The sequence below is a fragment of the Mya arenaria genome, chromosome 15 (assembly GCF_026914265.1).
Source record: "Mya arenaria isolate MELC-2E11 chromosome 15, ASM2691426v1".
In the NCBI taxonomy this organism is placed as follows: Eukaryota; Metazoa; Mollusca; class Bivalvia; order Myida; family Myidae; genus Mya; species Mya arenaria.
In genome coordinates this window covers 56,535,263-56,547,762 of record NC_069136.1, presented here as the reverse complement: position 1 = coordinate 56,547,762, position 12,500 = coordinate 56,535,263, and the positions used below count along the sequence as shown (strand labels likewise).

The 12,500-nt window shown below is 34.7% G+C and overlaps 1 protein-coding gene across 1 annotated transcript in view; it reads left to right on the top strand.

Moving 5' to 3' along the window:
- Positions 1-12,500, top strand: part of LOC128219922 (tyrosine-protein kinase RYK-like) — a 95,132-nt gene that overhangs the window by 17,943 nt on the left and 64,689 nt on the right. The window contains 4 exon segments of the mRNA XM_052928098.1: positions 3,163-3,299; positions 3,994-4,009; positions 4,012-4,092; positions 4,687-4,821. Coding sequence (XP_052784058.1) covers positions 3,163-3,299; positions 3,994-4,009; positions 4,012-4,092; positions 4,687-4,821 — 369 coding nt within the window.

The following is a 12,500-nucleotide window of genomic DNA, read 5'->3' as shown; positions in this document are numbered from 1 at the left end:
ATATGGTTGTCCATCTTTAAGTGATTATTATAAACTTGATATATTATATGTACTTGATGATACTCTCAAAAGTACAATATTGGGAGACATCAGCAAAGGGCTCTTGGAGAACACAAGATGGACACAACTAGATAAAGGATAGTAAGGCCTTTTTTTTATTGGTTAACGGATCCGCCGCCCAGTTATTTCCAAAACTCAAAAAAAAAAAAATGATTTTTTTTTTTTTTGGTATTTTTTTCATTGTAAGGTTGATATGTGGAAATAGTGTTGCAAATAGGAAAACTCTTGCAATGAGGATGTGCTTCAAAAAACATCAACAAAAAGTGACAGTAAAACTGAAAGTTGGTAATAATATTGACTTAAAATGTGACATTATGCACCAGTCAATTGTAACCACAGCCCCCCCCCCAAGGTCCGGGAAATAGGGGGTACTTTGACTTTCGGTCTAGCCAAGCCCAGGCAAGTCCCCGCCCTGCGGGGATGAACTACTGGTGAAACCCCTGCCAAATGCCCCCGCACCCAAGGGACTCTATGTAAGACCCATTCCCCACTATATTTGTCACGAAAACAAAACCACCCCATTCACCCGGCACTGCGGGCCACCTGGAAGGTAAAAACATGGCCCATTTCCCCGGCTATCCCCAGTATACCCCTTGACCTGGGGGGCTGTGGTAACAATTGACTGGTGCATTATTTTTGGGTGGAAGTGTATAAAATGCTTATTTAATGATTACATTAATTTGAATTTGAAATTGGTAGGAGAGAAAATTGGACTGTTAAGCCAAACATAAGTGTATGATAAAGTGAGCATTTGAACATATCAATATTCATTATAATATTGAGGCATTGAAGACATTGTGTTACATAGAAATCAAAACATACGTAAGCATTTCAAATGTTATTCATATGTATCTATGAACATGTCTTTCCTGTTTGTTGTTATTTTGATCTTTTGGTTTTGGGTTTCAAACACAAACGCTATGAAAAATACATGTACATGTATTGTAAAAAAAAATAGTATGAGCATGAAATCCTTTTTTTTTTTTTTTTCGCACCACCCGTCCAACATTTTTTCAAAAAAATCCGTTAACCAATAAATAAAAAAAAAATGGCCTAAAGGTGCTTTAAAATTAAAGTATCAGTTTTGTGTTAGTGTCCTCAGGTTAAAAAATAGGTTTATTGTTGTTTAAAAGCAAGACTTTATGAACAAACAAAAAAACAAAATCAAATTCATCCCTATTTTATATGCTTGGAATCAAAAGATGAAAAGTCATAAAATAGATCTCTCTTTGCCCTTTCTTTGAACTGGCTGAAATAATGAAGCGTCTGTCTGGAGCAATTGTATGAAATTTTCGTTTTCTTTAAGAATTCCTCTCCTACCAAGAATATTAATAGGCAAACAAATCCCGAAACAATGGTTTCCAATCAAGTTCATATATCGAGGAAGTAATATAATAGTAGAAGAGGAAAGCCAGATATCTTGTTTAGCAATGAAACAACCCAGATCTAGATCTCTTGTGCTTGCTTGGTGTGAGTTTACTTGTTATTACCCCAGTACTAATAAACTTCCTGGTAACTCTGGAACCTTTGAAATACATGGTGTTGTTATTGTTTTGTATATAACAACTGGTTCTTTAGCAATTTGTAGAATTGTCAGATAATTAGGTAGCTTGTCTGTTTTTTTCTAAGAAAAAAGTTGTCACATGGCTTATAATTAAGTGGCTGTGTAAGCTGCAATTGTTTGTTACAGGCGTAGGTGGTGGCTGCAGCTAAAGTTGTGGAAAAACTTTAAAACTTGAGCATGAATGCCTTAAAGGCGCTCTTGATTGAGCAGCCTGCCTCCTATTAACACCGGTGATACACAAAATTGTATATAATTATAATTTTTAAAGTTTTAAACATTTTACTCCCACGCAGACTGATTGAGCTTTAAGTACGCCCTAATAAGAGCCCAGCTCAGTATATGGAAGAAGTACAAGAAGAAACTGATAGCTTGAAGTAAAAAATCACATGAAACTACTAGGTCTACATGTTATATTTGGCAAGGACATACCCAGTCCTCCCTTCCTACCAGCACAAAAACAATAAAAACAAAACAAAAAACAACTACAACAACAAATTGTCTAAGTGAGGTTGTTGAACGTGAATATGTAAAGAAATGTATAGATGCGTACACCACAACGAGTAATATGACTGAAGTTTAAGCCCAAATTTTCTTGTGGATGGGACTTCAACACCATTTAACCGCTCATGATATTGCATCTAAAACCATAATATTTTCTAGGATGGGGGCATGTTTCCCAAGTTGTGCCATTATAACTTTAAATCTTAATACTACTGGCCCTGTGGATATACAGGGTAAAGGATAATTTCACCCAGAATGCATTGCAATGTTCAAAATTCTAATAGTGTACTTGTTAGATTAGAATGTTTGTTATTTACTTTTATTTCAGTATAAGTACCTAGGTCAAGTGTCTTGAAACAGTGTGCGCCTTGTTGAAGATATGAAAAAGATGTAATTCTCAGAAATTTGAGAACCTTTAACTGACAAGATGGTTTAAATGATGTTTTTTATGAATAATCCAGATGATTTTGTTCTTCATATTTCTTTTAAAAGCCATATGACTTTCAGAATATTTTTTTACAGTTCCACTGTTTAAAATGTTTCAGACAATTACAAATGATGTTGAAATGCTTAAAATGCTAATAGCTGATCTTGGTTAGGTTTTCAGTCTATCGATGTAAACACTTCAGAACATTACGTATATTTAGGCCCCCAAAATAGCAAATTGGGGAAATATTAGGCTGGTATTTGTTGTCAATTTTAAATGATAAAAGACATAAAACATTGTTGTCAAAAACACCAAACATTGATGTATTTATTTATAAATGGTTGTTTTATACTCTGAGTTTGAAATTCTAAGTTGACTCGTCAATAGAAAAAAGGGCAAGAGAGGTATAGTGATAAAAGACCCAGAAGTCGTGGGTTCGATCCTCAGGCAGTCTCTGCCTCTCAAGTCAAGGACACCAGTACTAGCAGGTTTTTGCCGGCAATACAGACTCAAGAGTGTTCCAAATCAGCTTTCAGCTGTCTTTACAATCAAGGTGATTTTTTTAAGTAAAACCCAAATAAATAATTTTCCATAACTTTTCTTCTTTCAGGAATTCCAGACTCCGAGCTGTACTATGTACGTAACGGCATCCTCAACAAGTATGCGCTGTCGTTTAACATGCCAATACCGACACACATCGACTCCATCTTCTTCACGTGGCAAAATCTCCGTCCTAAACCTCCAGATGTGGGTCAATGATTTTTTTTTATTAAGAATATTTTTGGTCATAGTGTTTAGGTGTGTTTTCCTACTTGAGAGCAATTTCGTACTTTTTCGGAGAAATTTTCAAGTTCATTTCTATGCTGTGAAAAATCTCCTAAGATTTTTTATGAAACTTCCATGGAAAGTAGTTATAAGACTATAGTGTTTGTTTCCAAAGAGAAATAGAATTTAGAATACAACCTACATTTTCAGCCAATGAAATTGCAGATAGAAGTAGACTTAATCATTAAGAATGTCAATTTTCGCGCAAGGTCCGCCTACTGAAACGTACCCAATTATATACTTTGTGCGTCCGATTTTGCGTTGACAATGTATCAGCCAATGAGGTTGTATTCTAAGTCAGTTAGATGACCTGAAGTAATATCTTAATGATTAAGAAGGGCTTGCTCGCTTTGCTCAATCCTCCCATTCTTTACTTCATGTCATCTAGCTATTTCTTATAATTAACTTGTACTGAGGTCACATGAGAAATTTGCAATTTAATAATTAGTTCAGTACAAGTTATTAATTCTATTAAGTTTTCATTTCATGCGCTGCATTTCTTCTTTTAACAGAAGCCTTTAAAACTTGGTGGAGTTTTAATACTGATAAGAAAATGGAAATTACCAATGCTTGGTCTTCAGAAGAGTGTACAAATTTGTCCTTCTGCTTGTTACAGATGTTTTACAAGATGCGGTTAAGGTGTTCAACCCTACCGCCATGGACATGCCGACACCCAGTATAGACCCAGATGGCATGGTTCCCAATGAGCTCTCTAGTAAGTAGACGGTTGATAAACAAATCATGGTATGGTAAAAAACACCCAGTTTAGACCCACACGGCATGGTTCCCAATAAGCTCTCCAGTAAGTAGAGGGTTGATAGACACCTAATGGTATGGTAAAACACAGAGTAATTAGACCAAGACGGCAGTTTTTTTAATGTTAATACAAAGTTGTTAAACATGAAGTTGAAATTCAAGTGTAGATCGATAAAGAGGACCGCTATAAGCTCTTTGAATCACAATAGTCGGTTTCCTGGCCAGAAACCATGCAATACTTATGTCCGTTTTGAGAAGGCAAGAGAACTTTCCCCTGGTGGTGCTCAAACCAACAACCTCTTTAGTGAGAGGTGGACACTTTTAAAACTGGTGTTACAAAAAAGTCAAAATGCTAAATTGTGAGCTCAAATCTAGTAATAGTCGTTCCAATATTTTACAACATACAAGTTAATAAAATGTATCTTTTGCAAGCCATGATTACATTCTGGTGCACTGGACCATTGAATAATCAGAAGCGGAATCCTCAAAACAGAATGATGAACAGTAGCATTGTATGTCTACCTGTCGATTAAGTGTCTTCTTTCTCTTGCAGAGTTCAAGATTACATTCCGATGCACGGGAGCGTTGACTACAGAAGTGGACGTTCACATACAGATGAACATCAGCATCTTCTCTGCGTCCAACGTGACTGTACTGAACCTGCGTAGGAAGAAGATGTGCACAAAAGGTTTGTGGGTAGAATTATTATGAGGAGTGAGAGTGAAAACGTTCGTAGTGTTTACGTTCATGCCTCCACCAATAGAATTGCCGGTCAGATTCACATTATTTCATTTAGAAAAGCTCTGGGAAACCAAAAACCCACTCAGAAGATGTCAGCTGCCAAATTATATTAAGTAACAAAATTATCCACTAAATTTCAGTCATTAATTGGATTTATTAAGTGAGGTATTTAGAAGCTCAGGTATGCACACTGGCATTTGATAGGCATTTTGCGCTGAACACTAAAAAAGTAAGCCTGACCTTCTGTCTTACATGTTAAGAAAACCCAGTATTTGTGCTGCTTTATTTAATGTCACCACCAATCTTTTTGCTGTCACCCTTGGTAGACTTGAATTGATGAAGTATAAGAATATTGATTTATTGTGCAGGCAACAAGCAGACGGAAATTTGACAAGAAGTGTTTGTTAAATCATTAAAAATATTATTTCAAAAGTCTTCTACTGTGGAGTAAAATTGAGACTTGATTTTGTATGAAGTCTGTCTGATGAAAACTTCTTAGGCTGTTTTTTTCGGTATTTTGAGAATATGACCTATACTGGTGGATTTTTGTTCACAAAATAAGGATTTTTTTTTATATATACACTTGTGAATGTGTGTTTTTTGAGAATTTCTCATTTTGATTTGTTTTTCAACATTTGGAAAAAAGACTTTTTGGCATTGGGTTGTATCAAAACCAAATAATGACTATTATTATTGCTTAAAATTTGTTGTAATGTTCACAGAATGCATATCCTATCTTTTTATCGCAACATGATGCTCTTAATGTGAAATAAACGTTTTTATAATATAATATTTTTTGCTGATATCCAGTGAGAAATCTTGGAAGAAATATTGTTTTCGATCTCTTTATTGTAGTCTTGAATGCTGTAATTCCTGCTGAAATTTTTATAACTGCCTTACTTTCCCTGACTTCAATAGTAGTTAATGAACATTAAGCAGATAATTCTGAGGAGAAATCCCCACAGAATCAACTGAATATTAAAGCGCATTAGTTGGATGCGCTCTTAATCCCTATTTCATCCTCATTACTAGGCAATTTTGGGGAGATATATGTGTTTTTCATGGCAAATCAATAACAATTTATCAAAATCGCTTTCTGTGGCATGTTTTTGCTGTTATTCCATAAAATGAGTCCCTTGTTAGGACTATGTGCTCTGAATTTCTAATACCCACATGATTATTGGGGGGGAAACATTTAATAAGCTGCTGATGCCTCTGTCAAACATGTAGTTTATAATTATTTATTGATTTGGACGCAAGAAATGGGAAGTCAACTACGGCTATGTGGTTGGACAATTATAGAAAATCATAGGCCATGATTGCTTAGTGCTTATTTCTATAACTTGATTGTTGAATGGCATTGATGGATTAGAGTTCAATCTGAAGTTAATCTCACTTGAAGGCACACAATTTGTTCATTATTTCAAGTCATAATAATTTCTAATTCTGTATCTTGTCTGTTTTTCCAACCTTTAGATAGTTCATCTTTTTTTTAAGTAAAAAGTTGGACTAGTGTGAGTCTGCCAAATGGTGTCGTTGATGTGTTAACCATAACTCAAAAACTGTTCAAGACATTCAAATGAAACTTGGTATACATGTTGCCAGTCTAATATGCACATGTAAAGCAAGGTCCGTAACTCTGGTAATAATAATGGTCATTCTTGCCCCCCCCCCCTGTTTGATTGAAGAAAAATCAAAATTACACTACAGACAAGCATTTCTTTGGAACACCACCATTGAAAACAACCTTGGATGTTTGGAGGTACATGATCAGGAGAAGTAGTTTGTAAAATTTTAAATAATAGTTTAAAATTAATGTAGTGTTTTAACAAACTTTTTGTATAAATTAGTTAAAATTGATAGCCTGAGTGAAGTGTATTCTTACATAAATAATTAAGATTCCCAATTAAGTGATTACTTGAAATTACTACACAATTTTCTTGCAGCGTAGTTAAATGTTAAGATTTCTAACCCTGTAAACTGTCCATAGACATGCGAGGTTGTTTTCCAAGGAATAAGGCTGAGGAGTTCCAACTGACAAGCATCGGCACTCCCTCCATGATTGTTTTTTTGTCTATTTCTCACAATATATAAGCCTTATGCATCTGCTGATAATTCTTGATCAAATTACATATGTTGAAAGTGAGTGGAAGGCCACTTACCATTTTTCTCGGGCTCTGAAGAGTTTTAAACCGAAAATGATGTGAAACGCCTTCTGCTGATTGTTATGTACAAGCTCTTATCAGCCCTCATTAGCTAATTGCAGATTTATCAATGAAAAGATAGTTGTTCTCTGGCATGCTATTGAAAACATGTTTTTTAGGCATGAGCTGAGTTATTATAACTAGAGTTATGCTATGGTTTTCATCCTGGCCCAAAACTTCTTGTAAGCATAATATTACTCATTTATGACATCATCTTTTTGTCAGTTCTTACCTTATTCAAATTCTTTCAAAAACAAATTCCAGCTCTTTCTTGTCGGTTTGGATGTCCAGTTTAGTTATCCACATCTTTGATGTGTGTTGTAAGAACACATAAATTAGGTGTTAAAGCTCTGGCATTTTAAGACAATCAATGTGATATCAGTGATATTAAAATATGGAAGATTTTATTACCTTCTGGCTTAGGAAGCCTCCGAATGGTTGATGCACTGGGGGTAAGTATGTTTTAACTTACTCAGATGTTAATTACAGAAGATACCGGACCATCTTGAAATATGGAAGGTTTTGGAACCTTCTCTTAGTAGCCCCAAAATTAAATGTTCGATGCCCTAGGGGAGATATGTTTTAACTTACTCAAATGAGTAAAGCTAATTAGAGCAGATACGTAGTGATATTAAAATAATTTTTTGGAAGACTTTGGTACCTTCTGGCTTGGTAACCCCACAAAAAATTGGGGGGAGATATATTCTAACTTACTCAGATGCGTTAGAAGATACAGTACCAAGCTATGTTAGAACAAGGAAGGTTTTGGTTCCTTCTCAAGCTTTAAGTAACCCCGCGAATGGTTGATGCACTCAGGGAGTATGTTTTTAAACTTGCTCAGACGGGTAATGTTAATTAGAGATGAGACCTAACAATATTTAAATATGGAAGATTTTTGGAACCATCTGGCTTGGTAACCCCACGAATGGTTGATGATCTCTGCAGCAGTCCTGTTTTAAACTGACTCAGAATTGTAATAGATATGGCACCATACTAACATTTCTGGCCTGTAACCTATGCAAGAAATGCAATTGCCTCCCTTCTGGTTTTAATAGTTCATTAACAGTTTTACAGAGAGGAAAAACAGATGTAGTAGAAAGCATTAATTCTGCACGGTATTTCAGGTATTAAACCCTTGGCTCGATCTTTCCTGCAATTTGATTACTTGCACCACTGCTGCATTTAGAACAATAAACATGGAATCATTTCTACCTACCAGTAATAATCAACATCGTCTTCAGTAGCGAGATGAACTGTAAACAAACATAACATTACCCCCGCCCTTAATGAACAGTTTGACAGATGAAGGTATAAAGGTTTTAACTGACATTAGATGAAGAGGGAGATAGAACGGTGTCGATTTCACCCGTCATTTTGCACTCTTGTAAAACAACAATATTCTGAAGTGAGCTTTTTGGCAGTAAAAAATTCATTGAGTACATCTTGCAAATGTTTAATTACTTGCACGCCATGGTATGATTTTTAAGGCTTATTAGATGTGTCAGTAATGTTGGTTCTTGTTAACCTGTGTAAAGACCCTGAAATTTTTTTGTCTTCTAAGTATACAGAATCGGCAGTTTGATTGCACACTATTGAGCCGATGACAATATTGTTGTCAGATTTTATAGCCATGTTAATGGTGGATTACACTCAGCTCTGCTATATAAATAGTATATATATTAGTGTGTTTTTTTTAGTGTTCTGAGTATTCACAGAACTCACAAACTGCTTTAGTTGGTATTGTGTATTGAGTCAGCTTGAATTTCTCAATTTGACCTTTGAACCTAGGCCAAATAAAATTAAAATGGTTTGGTTAGGGTAACATCCTTTTTAAAAACAGGTAGGGTACGTAGGTTAGGCTTTTTAATTTATTTATTTATTATTATTTTTAAATAGGCTTTATGTTAAAGAATGTAGGGTCAGTGCCTATTTGGTCTAAGGTAGGGTCGGGTAAGGTAGGGTCGGGTAAGGTAGGGTCGGGTAAGGTAGGGTCGGGTAAGGTAGGGTCGGGTAAGGTAGGGTCGGGTAAGGTAGGGTCGGGTAAGGTAGGGTCGGGTAAGGTAGGGTCGGGTAAGGTAGGGTCGGGTAAGGTAGGGGTCGGGTAAGGTAGGGTCGTGTAAGGTAGGGGTCGGGTAAGGTAGGGTCGGGTAAGGTAGGGTCGGGTAAGGTAGGGTCGGGTAAGGTAGGGGTCGGGTAAGGTAGGGTCGGGTAAGGTAGGGTCGGGTAAGGTAGGGTCGGGTAAGGTAGGGGTCGGGTAAGGTAGGGTCGGGTAAGGTAGGGTCGGGTAAGGTAGGGTCGGGTAAGGTAGGGTCGGGTAAGGTAGGGGTCGGGTAAGGTAGGGTCGGGTAAGGTAGGGTTGGGTAACCTGAACCAAAAAATATATTTTTTAAGGCACTATCTATGAGTTCAAATGTCCTTATAAGGCCACAGTTATTGTTTTTGCCTCACCAATGATGGGTAGGTATATAGGTTAAGTTTTGTGTGTTTGATTTTGGTGTTTTACTAGCTAACGTCTTAAAAAATGGCAATAGGGGAGGCAAAATAACTTTCAGGGTGTGGTACGTTTTTGTGAGTATATTTATTTGAGGCCAACACATTAATAAGTTGCGCAACTTTAAGGATTAACAGAATACTTTTGGAGGAAAAGAAACATTATAATGGACTGTTTCTTTTCCTCTGAAAATGTATGCTTTATACATTATAGAATGATGTTCAAGTATAAGGACGATCCTGAACCATGCATTTCCCTGACATATATTTTTAGAGTGCTTTCTTCATCATGATTATATGTTGGACCAGAATATAATGTACATTAAAAAACAAGAACAGAATTCTAACAGAAATTGCTTTCATATGGATATGATTAAAAAAAATATTCAAGGAGAAAACATCATGACATTTGAAATAGAATAAACAAATTATTGTGGGTGTACTAAGTCTCATTTAAATATATTACTCATACCTTTTTAATAATAGCTGTCAGAATTTTTCATTGTGAAATGTTTCAGAGTTTTTTTGTTAGCATAGTCATTAGTGAAATAATTAATTTCCCTCACGTTTTATATAACTTTAGTTCAAGGAAATCGCAGTTGAATGGGAAAAGTACTGAATTATGGTATGAATCGACAAAATCTTGCACTTCTCTCTTAAAGGGACATATCCCGGCTATTGCAAGAAATATAGATTATATATACACATGTATGTGTATCATACTGTTCTGATATTAGATTAAGAATACACCTTAGTAAAATTTTCAGCCAATAAATCGCCAAATGGAAATCATTAAGTACTTAGGCTTAATCATTATGAATTTCCACTTTTGAAAGTCTTTAGAGTTTCATCTTCCTACTCCATGCCACTGATCATCCAATACACGATGATCCCTGTTTCCACTTTGGCTGAGTCAATCCCCCTACTCAGTGCCACTAATCATCCGATACATGATGATCCCTGTGTCAGATTTTGCGTTGACAATGCATCAGCCAATGAGGTTGTATTCTAAGAAAGTTAGATAACCAGAAGTAAAATCGTATTGATAAAGAAGGGCTCATTTGCTACCCCCATTCTTAATCATTAAGAATTATAATGTCATATCATCAAAATCTTACATAGAAGGAAAACCAGTCCCATGGGTTATCTCCCTTTAAGTTTCTGATATTATTGTGGACAGGTGACATTCATCACAAGTTTTTAATTGAAATTTTAAGGTCTTAATTATAAAATGTTACTTATAATGCATTTATGTTCACCAGAACAATGCGTTTTGGTATTTGACAATGCATTAGGAAAATATTTTTTTAATGTAAATTATAAACTCTCTAATGTCGTAATTCGTTATTCGAGGCATTTTTTTTTTTTGCTTGGAAAATGTGGTTTTCAATTTGAATTTTATCTATTGGGTTTAAAATGAACAGCTCTGTAGATTTCATCATTTTGTTATCACAACAAGCTGTCTGCTGAATATTTTGAAGTGATCAAAACCTTGGAAAAAAAATCCACAAAATTTTAAAATTCGTTCCTTTTGCTCTTTTAAAATGAATTTAAAAAAAGATTTCTTGCAGTTTGCAAAATTGAATTTCCGCATTTACAAAAGCTTTAAACCTTTAAGGAACAAAAAGGATAATGGAATGTTTCTGACATTATATCACAATATATTCAACAAATATATCCATATATTTATGAATGGCACTATCATTGCAACATCAGCTATAAATGTTAGAAGGTAAATGCAACAGTGACCAGTCCTCCAAAAAAAAAATCAAAAAAATATTTAAGGGGATTTTTTAGCTTGGTAGGGAAAAAATATACAATTTTTCAGGAGATTCAGTTTTGGTGGGCTGAAAAACACACACTGCAATGAAACGTAATTTTTAGCGCAATAATTATTTGTCATAATCTATAAATTACTTAAGTAATCATACACTAAAACCTAAAGACATCGTTGCACAAGAATATAAAATGTGGAAAATGCAGTAGAAACTCAAAAGTACATAACATTTTAAGAGATTTTAAATGTTGAACATTTATTACGGAGGGAAATGCAGCAAACTGTAACACTATCTCCACCTGCCTGGTGGTCCATAATAATTTGCACATATTAATGACAGTGTTTTGAATTCTTATGATATTTGGAAGATTTGAGAGGCTCTCAATTGTGCAGGTTGTGTTATTTTAGTGGAACGTTTGCTTTTAGCTTGTGAGATCATCACAGAAATTAGAGACATTTATATTACTTACAATCGTCGGCATGTTGTAAATTATAGTAAATGTGAGCAAAAAAATGGCCTTGTGCCGTATGTACATATTCTTGAAGCATGTCAGTGAAATTTTTCAACATAATAAATGTGTGTTTTTTCAATTTGAAGTTAAACTCGCAATATTTTTACACCAAAAAATAAACAAGATAATAGATTCAAATAATAAAGGATATGACTACATTTGATAAAAATAAGTGTATTAAAAATAACTGTTGTTAAAAATTAAAAGAAAAATCAATCAGTTCCAAATTTTTAATTAGGAAGCTGTTACTTTGCACTGAATGTGTCCCCACGGAGAACTAATACTTAGAATACTTTAAATCTTAATTTTGAATTAAAACAGATAAGTAATTTAGTTTGTATTTATTTAAATGTTAAGAAAAGTGTGCAATTTTATAAAATTTATCATATATTTTTTTCATCTGAAATATTATTGTTCCTCCTTCTTAAATAAAAAAAGGTGTTTACTAAATATACATGACAGTAAAAAATGCAATAATTTGAATGTGGTATTTCGGGGCTTTTTCTATTGTACCCACGGGTCCGACTATCGGACCCATTCCCAAAGCAAAATATAAGATATTTTTCCCAATCATCAGAAATAAATAAAGGGAAATAAACTAATATTAAATCATTTCCTACGTTATTCGCAGGAGACTAGACAG